General features: G+C 46.4%; 1 protein-coding gene across 4 annotated transcripts in view; it reads right to left on the reverse strand.

The window, feature by feature from the left end:
* Positions 1–14,816, reverse strand: part of DPF3 (double PHD fingers 3) — a 275,967-nt gene that overhangs the window by 105,876 nt on the left and 155,275 nt on the right. For all 4 annotated transcript variants that reach the window (XR_013396429.1, XM_015144032.3, XM_077941333.1 and 1 more), the window contains exon 4: positions 6,669–6,796. Coding sequence is in view for 3 of the 4 variants with exons in the window: in XM_015144032.3 (XP_014999518.3) it covers positions 6,669–6,796 (128 nt within the window). In the remaining variant the exon portion in view is untranslated. The remainder of the gene's footprint in view (positions 1–6,668; positions 6,797–14,816) is intronic.

A 14,816-nucleotide genomic window follows, 5' to 3' on the forward strand; every position in this document is an offset into this window, starting at 1 on the left:
TGGGCTCACTGTGTGATCTAGGGCAAGTCATCATCTCTTCATGCCTCAGTTTCCCCAATTATACAATAGGAATTCATTCATTCTATCTAAAGCATTTATCTAGTGCTGACTACACGGCAGGCTCCATGCTAGGTAAGCTACAAAATGGCTACAGTCCCAGCCCCAAATGAACTTTCCAGTCTAGGGAAGGGAAGACAGATTTAAATAATGTGCATATATTATCATATAATTACAACTCTTCTCAAAACAGTGGTAGGCAAGTTCAAAGTACTATGAGACGGTGTTAGGAGGGAGTTTTCCCTAATCTGTGGGCCAGGGGAGGCCTACATGAGGATGTGAGCTGAGGGAGTTGAGATGTGGAGGATGAGCAAAGGCTGGCCTTGTGAATGAGGACAGAGGGGAGGGAGGGAAAAGGGTCTAGGCAGAGGAAACAGCATAAGCAAACCCCCTGAGGCAGGCAGAGGAGTGTGGCTTGTCCAGGGAGCAGAAAGGCCAGTGTGACCAGTGCTCAGTGGCTCAAGGAGAGATGGCATAAGATGGAGCTAGTAAAGGGAACAGCTACCATATTACACAGGGTAACCCCATCTCCTCTTCCTTGTGGTGATGTCAAAGATCACAAACATGGTGAGAAGGCTGAGAGAGCGGCACGCGCTACACCGTCGTCATAACCATCGCTGTTTAAGCCGCCTGCTGGATGACACCTCTGGCCTGTCCTCAAAGCAGGGAGCCCGGGGTGAGCCACCAGGCAGCGATCTTCTACCACTCTCCCCTGGCTAGAATGTTCTGCTCTAAATCACTGGAATCAGGACACTTCTAGTCAGCCAATCCATCCAAATAACTCAAAACAGGTCTAGTAAATTCTTTTTTGACTTCTCTACTAAGTTTATTTGGGAAGCCACCAGCTGACAGCATTTAACTGGTCTCTGGGCCAGCCTTAACCATCTAACAGAGAAAGAGCATTGTCTGCCGGACATGACCTCTGGCCCACAACTAGGAAATATCAGCCCCCATTCACAGTATAAGTCTCTTGAGTTCCTGACCTGAAGGCAGGAACACTAACAAAAGCCGACCGAGAGAGTGACAGGTCAAATGCTCTGCAGCCTTTGGGGCAAAGACACAGTATAAATATAAGGTCTGGTTATGACCGTTGTTGCTGTTCGTAGAACCATCTTGCAAACTTTCCAGGTCTTGAAGTCACTTAATCATGGTAAGTTCCAAGTGCCTCAAATTTAAAGGTCATTGCCTCTGGCATCTCGGTACAACTCCGACTCTCATTTTTCATTATAAGGGTATTTATTACCCGCAATATGGACTCTGGGTTGGAAGGTGAAAGACTGGTGGGGGCAGCTGAGCTAGTCCCCAGAGTGCCACATGGCCTCCATGTCTGGGAGTAAACTGACTTCTCTTTTCCCTGAGGCTCCATCCTCCCTCTGCCATCAGCTTCCCTGTGACTCTAAAGTCTGTGTCTACGCCACAGGCCTCGGATGTGATGGCGGCAGACCCAATGTGTCTGCATTTCCTGCGATGCGGCCCTGTCACCAGAAGCCTCTCGACATAATTCAGGAGGAGCCAGGCGTTTCTAACAAACAAAGCTTGTTTCAGAGCTCAGGAAGTGGAGGGGCAGTCCTGTATCAGGAGTCGGGGACGGGGGCGGGGTGTCCAACTACAAAGTCAGCTGACCCCCCCAGTAACAGACATGCATTCCTTGTCCAAGGACATTATCTGGAAAATAAACACATTTTAAAATAACTTTTCTCCCTGTTACTCTAAACAGTCTTTATGGTGATAACAGTGGTTTGTGGTTGTGTTTAAAAAAAAAAAAAAAAATCCTTTTTAAAGACTACATTATCTCTGGCCTGGAATACTGCAAAAATCTCCTGATTTCCCCCCTTCCATTGCTGGCCCTGCATCCAATCTCTTCTCCACGCAACAGGCAACAGGATCTTTATGAAATATAAATTCACAGCCCTGATCAAAATCTTCCAAATGGCTTCCTTCTTTATATCACATGGAACCAAAAGCCACTTCCCTGTCCTGTGGGAACTGGGCGGTCTGGTCTCGGCTCACCTGTCGAAGTCCTGGGCTCTTTTCTCCCTGGCACAATACTCCGGCCACACAGGTCTTCTGTTCTTTCAACAAAACCAGCTCTGGCCTGTCTTGGGGCCATCACACCCACTGCTTCTCTGCCCAGAAAGCTCTTCCCCAGGACCATCACTTTCCTGACTCTTCTCATCCCATAGGGTTGAGGTTAAACCCCTCAACTCAACCAGGCATGGTGGCTCACACCTGTAATCCCAGAACTTTGGGAGGCCGAGGCGGGCGGATCAGAAGGTCAGGAGTTCGAGACCAGCCTGGCCAATATGGTGAAACCCTGTCTCTACTAAAAACACAAAAAATAGTTGGGCGTGGTGGTGGGCACCTGTAATCCCAGCTACTCAGGAGTCTGAGGCAGGAGAATCGTTTGAACCTGAGAGGTGGAGGCTGCAGTCAGCTGAGATCACGCCATTGCTCTCCAGCCTGGGTGACAGGGCGAGACTCTGTCTCAAAAAAAAAAAAAAAATCCTCATCTTCCTCAGGAACTCTACTCTGATACTGAATCTTCATACTGTTTGTTCTCATGGATTTTATCCTAAAATGCAATTATTTTACTTGTATTCCTTGCTTCCTGCCTGTGTGTCACATTAGAATATGAGTGGAGTGGACAGGTCTCTCTTGGTCTCTATGTCCCCAGCACCCAGCACGGTGCCTGCACAGAGGAATCCGTCACGGAACTTTGGTCAAATGAATGAATGAATGAATGAATGAATGAATGAAAAAGCATAATCCATTCTCTACGTGTGTATTTTAATAATGCAAAGTCAATAAAAACACTAAACTCATTTGACTTCTGGTCCTGGCTTTGTCTTCTAGCACAGCAGACCCATGCGGTACACGCAGCAGACCTTCAGTTTACATCTGAGATGATGGTGGCGTGATGAAGACAATACAGCACCAGCCCAGTGCTGCATGAGAAGAACTCAAGCCCACCACCAGCTTTAAAGGGAAAGGGACCCGTGTCCCCAGAGCATCAAGGCTCTGGGCAATGGCTCTGCCCCATTCACTGATTCTGTCAAATTACATGAACTGAGCAAAAAAATACTCTAGCAAGTAACACACAGATGACAGACCTTGACTTCAAAATCTGAAAGTCACATACACACACACAAGGAAGAAAGCAGTAGGTGGCTTAAACACCAAAGGCAAGAAGAGATCCCTGTGGCTGGGGGGGAGATCAAGAAAGGCTTGATGGGGAAGGTGGCACTGGGGCTGAGCCTAAAAGATGACTGGGATTTGTACAGATGGAGACGGAAGAAAAGGCATGCCAGATAAAGGGCACAGCGGGACCAATGGCATGGAGGGAAGAAGGCAGAAGAACAAGGGGGGAAAGGAGTAGTGGAAAATAAGCCTGAAAACTAGGTTAGGAATGGAGAGGACAGGCCTGGGAAGGTCACGCTCATCGTTTTCGATTTATTTAGTGGGAAACAACAGTTTTTTAGCAGAGTTTCACTCTAGAACAAAAGGTCAGCTAACAAAGTAGGACATGTCAGAGAGAGGAAGAACCGGGGACAGGGCGATTCCTGGAATCTGTTCCCTCATGCATCCATTCAACAGATATTTACGGTGCACCTGGCAAGCACCAAGCACTGTTTGGGTGCTTGTGAGATATTAGGGAGCAAAACTGGCAACAGGTCCTGCCCTCGAGGAGTTTACATTCTACTGGAAGTAAACAGACATAAACAACAACATAATAAGTAAGTAGATGATGTAAATTAGAAAGCACATTAGATGATGGTAAGAGTGATGGAAAAGAACAAGAAAAGCAGAGTGGAAACGGGAGGCAGGGGCAGGCAGGGCAAGGGTGTGGGATGAAGTGCAGCGCGGTCAGGGACATCTCTGAGAAAAGAGGAAGGCCAGGCACTGTGGCTCACGCCTGTAATCCCAGCACTTTGGGAAGCCAAAGTGTGTGGATCACCTGCAGTCAGGAGTTTGAGACCAGCCTGGCCAACATGGTGAATCCCCATCTCTACTAAAATACAAAAATCAGTCAGAGGTGGTGGCGGGCGCCTGTAATCCTAGCTACTCAGGAGGCTGAGGCAGGAGAATCGTTTGAACCCAAGAAGCAGAGGTTGCAGTGAGCCGAGATTGCGCCACTTCACTCCAGCCTGGGCAACAGAGCAAGACTCTGTCTCAAAAAAATCAATCAACAAATAAATAATAAAATATAAAACCTAAAAAATGAAGAAGGTGAGGGTGAGAGGCAAGTGGACGTCTGGGGAAACGGCCAGGGCAAAGGCCCAAGGGCTGGGGTAACCTGGCGTGTTCTGGGAGGAGCAGAAGGAGATCCTTGTGCCTGGAGTGGAGCGGGTGAGGAAAAGAGGAAGAATGGAGTCAGAGAGTGGGGAGAAGGCCCTGAATTTCACTCTCTGACAGCAGGGGCGGTAGCGGGTTCTGAGCACAGGAACGATAGGAATAGACTTAAATTCTAAAAAGCTCCCTCTCCTGTGATGTATCTAGACAACAGAACACTATTCAGCATTAAAAAGAAATGAGCTATCTGGCCATGAAAAGACATGAAGGAACCTTAAATGAATGTTAGTAAGTCAGAGAAGCCAGTCTGAAAAGGCGACATACTGTGAGTCCAAGCATATGACATCCTGGAAGAGGCAAAACTATGGAGATGGGGAAATGGCCAGTGGTTGCCAGGCATTAGGATGAAGGGAGGGATGAACAGGTGGAGCTCAGAGGATTTTTAGGGCAGTGAAACTTCTGTATGATACCATAAGAGTGGACAGATGCCATTACACATTTGTTCAAACCCATAGAATGCACAACGCCAAGAGTGAACCGTCATGCAGACTTTGGATGCTGGGTGATACGATGAGTCAGTGCAGCTCACCTATTATAGCAAATGTGCCACTCTAGTGCAGGATGTTGATTATGGGGGAGGCTATACCAGGGGTATATGGGAAATCTCTGTACCTTCCTCTTCATTTTGCTGTGAACCTAAAATTGCTATTAAAAAATATTTTTTTAAAGACTGCCTCTCAAGCATTAGCAGGGAGATCACTGAGAAGGCAACCACAGCAGTCCACACAAAAGATGACAGCAGCTCGGGCCAGGGTAGCAATGGTAGGTGTGGGGAGAGGGGATGTGGGAGAACTGGGCTTATGTTGAAGGCACAGTCACCAGGGCTCCTGATGAGCAGGATGTCAGGTGTGAGAGACAAGCAGGAGTCAAAGATGACTCCAAGGTCCCTTAGACAAATAAAGGTGACAGTTAATGAGGATCTTAAGCTGCAGCTCATGGAAAGGAAAGGAAGGAACAAACATAAGCCATGTTGTGGCAACTCAATGGAAAAGACTTGACAATTCATCTTAACACAGGAATGGCAGAGAAGGCCAAATTCTGTGATTCATTCAATGCCTTTATCAAGACTCAACTCTATCCAGCTTGGGAAAGGCCCTGGGGACACAGTGGTGAGCATGAAAGCATCGCGCCTGGCTTGATGGAACTTACCAAGCCAACTAGCAATGTATTATTCCATTATTATGCATTTAATTGTAGTTTCAATAAATATATAAATTAATAAATTTCTTGAATATTAAATATACACAATAGGTATAGCATAAAATATAAATATTTAATATGGAATATAAATTAAATAGAAATACAATTTAATTTTAATAATTTAATATTTAACTACCAATGCTGTTATTGCATAATAGGATTAATTCATATTACAATACTCCATGGCAAACATTGTATTAGACAATGAGAATTCCGGACAAATAACAAATAAGAAATGGTAGGTGTGAAGTCGGGTGCAGTGACTCATGCCTGTAATCCCAGCACTTTGGGAGGCTGAGGCAGGCGATCGCTTGAGGTCAGGAGTTCGAGGCCAGCCTGGCCAACATGGTGAAACCCCATCTCTACTGAAAATATAAAAATTAGCAAAATTTTTAAATTATAAAATTATAAAATTATAAAAATTAGAAAATATAAAAAAAAAAAAGAAAAAGAGGTGGTAGGTGTGCACCATTATAATCCCATTCAGTGAGAGTTTTAGAAGTGGCATGGGTAGAGGGTGGGACCCATGAGGACAGAGCAGCCATCCGCCTGAAGGGTGAAGACTGCATGGGCTTGAGGAATGGCTGGGCGCCGCTGGGAAAGGGAGTGTGCAGTCGTGGGGACCAGCGAGGCTGGGTGTGAGGGTTGGGGGGCAGGCGAGCCGGAGTCACATGGCCCTAGCTGGAGCAGACACTCCCACATTTCAAGCCTAGATGAAGGACTCTTGGTTCCATGGGGACAAGGACTCAGACTGTTTTGTCCACCCTGTGTCTCTGGGACCCCACACAGTCCCTGTGTTCACTAGGCTCAACAAATTCACTTTGGATAGATAGACAGAAGAGAGGGAGGGGAACCGAGGTGAAGGCAATGAATGACTCCTTCAGAAGATAGGTTAAGTCAGAAAAGAATTTGGGAGCTTCCTGGCCACTATAGAAACGAGGCAGTCTGAGACTCAGCCCCGGCCCTTGAGGGCAGGATCCGGAGCCAAGCCAGTGCTGGAGTTCTGGAAGCTGTATGGAGACAGGAACCCTCTGTGGGGTCCCCAGCAAGTGCGGGAATACCTGTATTTCCTGGATGCTTTCCTCCTCCCTGGCATCCACCTTCTTCTCAACCCCCTCGCCGCGGAGCAAGGCTTCCAGCGTGGTGCTTTCTGAGGTGAACCCATCCTTCTTCAGGGGAAGCTCCACTTCTGAAAAACAAAGATAGAAAGGCAGGTCAGGCCACTAGAAGCAGGCGGGGCAGGAGGGACAGTCCTGGAGGACACGCAGGGCCCAGGGCTCCTGAGGAGGACTCCTGGAGGGAGAGGAACACTGGGGCCCCGTCCAGCTTTTCCATCTCCATTTCATAATCCAGAGATAGATTCCGATCACGCCCACACCCCCAGAGGAAGCTGAGCCAGAGCAGAAAGGGTATGGGATGGATGTGGGCTCACATGGCCATGCTTCTGCCTCTCCAGCCAGGACATCGGGCAAGGCAGGCGTTGGGAGCCTGGAGCCCTCACTACATCCGCAAAGCGAGGATAACAATGCCCAACCCCACAGGTGGTTTTGTAAGGAGAAATGTGTTCAATTGCGTTAAAGTATTTTGAAAACTCAAGCAATGCACAATGTTGGCAACCAAGTATGCTCATTCCCTCCTATCCCAGCTCTTGTCTGGCAACCCCATGACCTCCTCATGGCCATGCTGGCTGCCCAGCTCTGGCTTCCTCCATGAAAAGTTAGTTCAGCCTCAGAGAGGCTATTCTCATCAACCCAGGGGGAAACGAGAGCCTCAAAAGCCATGGGAAGAGAAGGAGCAAGGGCTAATGCCTCACAGGCCCCGGATGAGCAGAGTGGCCACTGCACGGCCGCACACCACGACCTTTTTTTCTGAAGGTATCAGGAGTTTGATCAGCTACCTGGGGCTTGAGGTCACCAAGCCAGCAGAGAAGTGGCAACCCGAGCCAGCCCTGCCCAGAAGAGAGACCATAGAGAAGCTGAACCCCTTCCTCCAGGTGTCCCAAGCTCCTGACCTCACAGAAGTTGGTGTGTTTCTTTCTTTTCTTTCTTTGCTTCCTTCCTTTCTTTCCTTTCTCTCCCTCCCTCCTTCCCTTCTTTCTTTCTTTCTGTCCTTTCTTTCTATTTTCCTTTCTTTCCTTTCTCCCTTCCTCCCTCCCTCTTTCCTTCCTTCCTTTCTTTTCTTTCTTCCTTTCTTTCTCTTTTACAGACAGGGTCTTACTTTGTCACCCAGGCTGGAGTACAGTGGCACTATCATAGCTCACTGCAGCCTCAAACTTCTGGCCTCAAGCAATCCGTCTGCCTCAGCCTCCCAAAGCACTGGGCTTACAAGCAGGAGCCACCATCCCCTGCTGTTTTTTCAATTAAACATACCAACCTAAGGTACAGGTGATCATTCTGATTTACTACAAAATATTTCTTCAACCTCTCCTCTGATCCTGCACCTCATACCCCCACACTGCCACAATTTGATATGTGGTCCCTACCATTGTGCCAGCTAAGCTGGGAGCAGGAACTATGATGCAGTGGTGCCCTAGAAAACAGGAGAGATGAATGGCCCGCCCTTGTGGGGGTATTGAGAGTTTAGTGTAGGGACTATTTACAGAGATGGGGGGAGGAGATTAAGGGATCCAACAAGGTAAAGCACCCCAGGTGGGTTTGGGGCAGGGGTGAGGGTGGGGAGGAGCCATGACCACTGCTGCTATTTTTGGAGGGACAGAGGGAGAGTGCTTGCAAGAACCTAAAGACAGCACCATTAGCAGAGCCCCGGGACAGGAGCTGTGGCTTGCAGAGGCCAGGAACCAAGGGAAGGAACAGCCCAACCACTCTCTCCATCCATCCTGCATCAGCCTGCTGCGTCCTCTCTCACACACCAACCTTAAATGGAAGCAAGAAGGGAAGCGAGGCCCCTTCACACAGCCTACTGAGGTCCAAGCAGGGTGAAGACGGAAAAGCACGGATCTGCAGGGGCAAATGGAAGGAGCAGCACCATCGAGCCTGCTCCACTGGGCTCTATCCCGACTCCAGCAGAACCCTACCTACACTTTCCATTTCCTCCACCAGAAACAGAGAGAGTCTGACCAATCTACGAGGAAGGGGCACGCGGGCATCTATTAAAACTGAACAAATGCACACCCGTGGGTGACCAGCCCCCAGAAAAAGAAGGTGGGAAGGAGAAACAGCATCTAAAATCTCTTGAGAGACAAAGTCTTTGGGATTTTTCTTACCTAAAAAGCAGAGCAAAGGATCCACTTCCCATCAAGGAGCGCTACCACAAAATCAACCACCTCTGGATCCATCTACTCATTCAACAAATATTTACTGAGTACCTGCCATGTGACCACCACTGTGCTGGGACTAGGGATACAGGAGGCGAACCAAATAAAGACAGGCCCTGCCTTTAGGAGGCTTCCAATCCAAAGAGACAGGTACTAAATGCTAAATACAAAATCAAAATGCAATTACGAATTGTCTTAAGTGCTATGGAGGAAAACGACAGAATGAAATGTGAAAGAATAAACGTAGAGGGGTCTACCTTAGATCAGGGAGTCAGGGAAGGCCTGTGTGATGAAGTTACATTTAAGGTAAGTGTCAGAAAAACAGCCAACTGTCTGCTTTAATGAGTTCAGGGTGTGCAGCTCCACAGCCTGCTCTGATGACATATTACTCTTTCTCCCAAGTCAGAAAAGTCTTCCAAATGTCTAATTTAAAGCAATTAGCGTGTGTTGCCTCATGTCCTGTCCTCAGTCAAAAGAGAACAGCTGGCCACGATCCCTCAAACTTATAATAATCATATAAGTTGAAGTTTATATTTTAGTATCCCCCTTAGCCTTCGCAGCACTAAATAAATCCTATTTATTAGTGTTATTTCCCAGAATTGTACAGCATTTTAGAGCTAGAAAAGACCTTACAGATCATCTAATTCAATCATCTCATTTGGTAGATGAGTCACCCAAGACCCAGAGAAGTTAAGTAATCACCAAAAGCCACACAGCAGGATGAGAATGCAGCTGAATGATCTTTCCGAGATGTCACTGAAATCATGACAAGGGCCCCCACTCATTGTATTCTTATTAGTGGTTGACAGGCTCAGACTGAGCCTGACTGGGCTTTGGTACATCCGTGTACATGCAGAGGGCTTGGAAAGCAGCAAACATTCAAAACTTAGCAGCTGTTACTGCTACATATCAATCCCCACTACACCCAAGAGCACAGTTATTAACCCATTTTACAGATGAGAGCAGTGTTGCTTGTAGAGGTTGCGAACTTGCTTGATATCACACAGTTGGTAAGAGGCAAAGCCCAGCCTTGAACTCAATCTGCCTCCAGACCCAGTCACCTAATTAGGCTGCATGGACTCCACCCTGTCTCTCTGTGGTCCTTCCTTGAAAAATCTGTGTCCAAACCTTTATGCATTTTCATTGCATTCTGAGACTCACTCCATAGTTTCCATATTTCAGGATAAAAGGCAGATCTTTAGCTGAGGATGAGGGCAGTTTCGTGTCATGGTTTTGGGTTCTGCTCTATATGACCATCCCCATGCAATGTTCCCCATTCTGCAACAGTATTTACCCACTATAGAATGTTCCATCAATAGTGAACTTCCCCCTCTTCCTTCTCCTGCTCCTCCTTCCTCCTCTGCTACATATGCCTCCATCCTGCTTTCCCATAATTGAATCTACTCTCTTGGTCCTCTTTAACCAAACTTTACCAGATAGGCACAGTAGAAGAATCGAGAGGGAAAACAGAACCAAATGGGAAAAGTGAAATAGAAAAAGCAAGAAGGGATCTCCAATAGCATCGAGAGTCCAATCCCTTAAACAGGAAAGTGAAGCACAGAAAGATATAGAGATTCTCCCAGGGTCGCAGAGACATTTAGTGGCATCATGCTTCCCTAATTACCACAATATTTGATTGGCTCCTATAGATTCTGCCTTCAGACAGCCCTGAAGTCAAACCCTAGCCTTGCCATGTATTAGTAAAGGGATCATGGGCTAGCTATGTAACCTAAGCCTCCATTTCCAGATGTGTTAAATGGGTGTGGTCATAGTATCTATTTCACAGTGTTGGCAAATCAAACATGGTAATGCACTGCATAAAGAAACTCTAAAATAATCCACACAAAAAAACTAGTGCGTTAAATAGGGTAGAAGATGAGGCTTATTAATTTTTGTTTTATTCTATTCAAAACTTAGATTCAAAATTAAATCATATATGTAAAGAATCCACAGCATTGTAAGTATCCTAAAAATGCTAGATGTAATTCCCGAAGTTTGAATAGTTTTTATTTCAGTGTTACAGCTGCACTGTCCAACAGAAATGTAATACGGGCCACTTATGTAATTTTTAACTTACTAGTAGTCACATGCACAAAAAGGAAGAAAGTCAAGTGTCATTAATTTTAATAAGATATTTTATCTCATCTGGTATTTCTAAAACATTGCCATTCAACATGAAATCAATATAAAAATATGGATGCCAAATTTTACATTCTTTTATCTGCATTGTCTCCAAAGTCTGGTGGGTATTTTCCACTTAGAGCGTATCTCAATTCAGACTAGCCACATTTCAAGTGCTCCATAGCTACACGTGGCTACCAGCTACCACAATGGACAGTGCAGGTTTGCAGCATTAAAAGTAACATTGACTATGACTTTGCTTCCAAAAAATGGAAAGAATTTTACTGTGGTTCTTAATGTTGCGTACGTAATACCTGCTGAGTACCATTCCAAGAGAGTTCTAGCGGACCACTGCAAACCCTGGTTGCAAAGCATGATGGGTAAGGCCTGCAAGGTCAGAGTGAAAGGGCAGCCATCCCTCCCTACAAACACACACAGGGTGCACTCTGCCTCCTGACCACAGGAGGTCCCAGAGTGAAGGGGAAAGAAAGGTAACAGGTTCAAGCCCTTGCACAATGTATGTCCCAGACACACTTCTATTGAGCCCTTAGGGATTTCATTTATTCAATTTTATTTGATTATGGCCCATCTGGATATAGGATTTAATATTTTTTTAAAGTGTACTCATTTTGAACCTCACACAAATTTGGGGCCCACATAACCCGACAGGAGCCATTGAATCTTTAACATTAAAAGAAAATGGTCCAAAACACACACATAATTCATCTTTAAATTAGCCTGATTTTATACACATGGATATAAACCCATGGATCGTTACTCTCTCCACAGCGGCAGCAGCTGTCACCCAAGCCAGCCGCCTCCCTGGGCCCCCGTAAGCAGCTCTGCCTCTACTTCTAATTGGGAACAGAGATACTCCTTGGGTGACTTCCAGCACGATCCATCACACCAGAGACAGCTTCTGTGCAAACCGAAGCAAATCGGTTTCTAAATAAGAAAAAACCTCCTAGACAAACAAGGATTGAAGCATAGAAAGTCTTTAAAAAAAAAACCACCAAAAAAAAGCACAAATAAAAGCAAAAAAAAAAAAAGGTCCAGCCAAGAGCAATGGCTTCTTCTCTTCAGGGCTACAGACAGGGCAGCCATCCTCTTGGGTGCAGATCAAAGCCACAAGCTTTTGACACAGGTGCCCCAAGCCTGCCACCCAACGCACTGAAAGCAAAGCTTCCACTGGGTTGTTGGAGCCACCGAGCTCATTAACAGGATGCAGGCGAGATGAGTCTGAAAGTGCAACATGGGAGCACAGTGAGTAATTAAATCCCAGGTCATTTAAAAATGCAAACGCCACGAATGTCATGAGCTCCCCCAAGCCTCTGCCTCCTTCTCCTTCGTTATTTGGCTCAGGATGGAGGATTGGAAACCTGAGAGTCGTATATGGATTATAATAAAATATGCCGTATAGAAAACAGATTAAGACAGTTCTTCTTTGGGGAAATATACAAGGAGAGGAGCTGTCTGTTAGCTGTCGAGTTTGCAAGAGATACCATCTTTCGGGAGGCAGTGTGCTCTGCCAACAGACAGACTGCCCCAAGGGAAATTGTGGTGAAGCACCCCGACAAGGCACATCCATCCGTCCATCCATCATGGGCTCCCTCTGACGCAGGGGCCTGGAGATAGAGTTATGGTGCAAAAGGGAGGGAGAAATCCCACAGACAATGGCAAAGAATCTTCCTGCTAGATCATGAGTGCTCAATTTTTTTTAGCTGCCTCTAGTTTTCCTTTAAAAATACAAACGTGCAGTTTTCTCGTCTGGGTGCTTATTATTTTGAGGAGTTAAGCCCATCATATTTCCTTGGATTTATACATCAACTTACACAAAGGAGAAAGGAGCTTAAGAATCATTATTTCATTTATCCCCATCAGACTGTCAGACTCATGAGGAGGGAGAAGGGAGGGAGGCATTGTTATCTCTCACCTCACAGGGGAAGAGACTGGGGAGGGGGGTCAGAGACCTGATTTCCTAAGATGGTGGCAGGCCTAAGGATCCATCTGCTCATTCCCTAGGGGTGCCACTTTCTTGGCTGCCTTTGACTCCCTGTTTTGTGACTCATAAAGCTCAAAATAGATGAGGTTCACATTGAGGACCCATCACCCAGGCTGCACCCCGCAGGCCCTGTTACCACTTGCTTTAGAATCTCAGGATATCCATACAACAGGAGGACTCATCCCTCCCCCATATGGCCTCGGCTGTGCCTACCCTCTCACCCCTAAGTAGACATGCCAGGATGGGTGCCAGCATCCAGATATCAGGACCACAGATAAGCTTTCTCCCACCCCGAGACACAGAAAAACACCCACACTGCCCAAGGAAGCTCACCACTGAGCTGCCGGCAGACCAGGTAAATGCAGCTACCAGGAGGGTGAGGACGGGGAGGGTGGTGGGAGTGGACCGAGTGCGGGCAGCATTTCCAAAGGCAAGGTCAGGGAATCAGGAGAGGCTGGTCAGATGGTACAGAGTATCAGTTAGACAGGATGAATATGTTCTGGAGATCTGTTGTACAGCATGGTGACTCCAGTTATTAGCAATGAAAATTGCTAAGAGAGTCGATCTTAAATGTTCTCACCCACACACAAAAAAATGACAAGAATGTGGAGTGACAGATACATTAACTAGCTTCATTTAGTCATTTCACAATGTATACATATATTTAAACATCACATTTGTATGCCATAAATATATATAATTTTTATTTGTCAATTATGCCTTAATAAAGTTTGGAGGGAAAAATAATAATAATAAATAAAAATTCAGGCTGGGCGCAGTGGTTCATGCCTTTAATCCTAACATTTTGGGAGGCAAGGCGGGTAGATTACTTGAGGTCAGGACTTTGAGACCAGCTGGCCTACGTGGTGAAACCCCATCTCTACCAAAAAACACAAAAATTAGCCACGCGTGATCGTACACACCTGTAGTCCTAGCGACTCGAGGGGCTGAGGTGGGAGAATCACTTGAACCTGGAAGGGGGAGGTTGCAGTGAGCCAAGATCATGCCACTGCACTCCAGCCTAGGTGACAGAGTGAGACACTGCCTCAAAAAAAAAAAAATGCATAGTTTAAAGGAATACAGACAACTGGAAAGTGCAAAAAGCTGCTCTGGGGTGAACTCTCAGCTCCATTACCCTAAAGCACACACTTGGCCTTGATCTCCTATCTGTAAAACTGGGAGAACAAAACCCACTTCCCACTAGTGTTATGGGGCCAAAGAAGATAGCACATGTGAAGTGTCTGGCACAGGTAGAATGCTCAATAAGTGTCAGCTCCCTTCTTTCCACCTCCTACAGTTTCCCTCTCCTTGTGCTTTTCAGCAAAAACCCCTCACCTTTCTGACACTCTAAGACCACCAGACATGGTGAGTGAGGCACAGCTAACCCCTCCACGGGCATGAACCCAGCGGGGATGGAAACAGATGGAATCTGAGGCAGGTAAGAGGATGGAAGAGGCTGAGAATGAGACGCAGCTGGAAAGCAGAGACACTGGTGCTGCTCCAAGTCCAGGGTGGCCATTGCCACCGCAGCTTCGGGGGAAAAAAATAATGGCAGAGCCACAATGGAAGATAATCTACTTTATCCCTTCATTTGACAAGTAATTATCAAGCACCTACTATGTATCGACTCTGTTCTAGGTGCTGGGACAATGACTCTGAAGAAAAGAGACAAAAATCCCAGCCCTCATAGAATTTATATTCTAGCAGGAGAGAAACAATGCATGAAGCAAACAAGTGAAACCTTCAGTGTGACAGATGGTAATCAGTGCTTTGGAGGAAAAACAGAGCCAAGGAGGAGAAGTTGGAGTGTCA

This window comes from Macaca mulatta, chromosome 7, assembly GCF_049350105.2.
Source record: "Macaca mulatta isolate MMU2019108-1 chromosome 7, T2T-MMU8v2.0, whole genome shotgun sequence".
NCBI lineage: Eukaryota > Metazoa > Chordata > Mammalia > Primates > Cercopithecidae > Macaca > Macaca mulatta.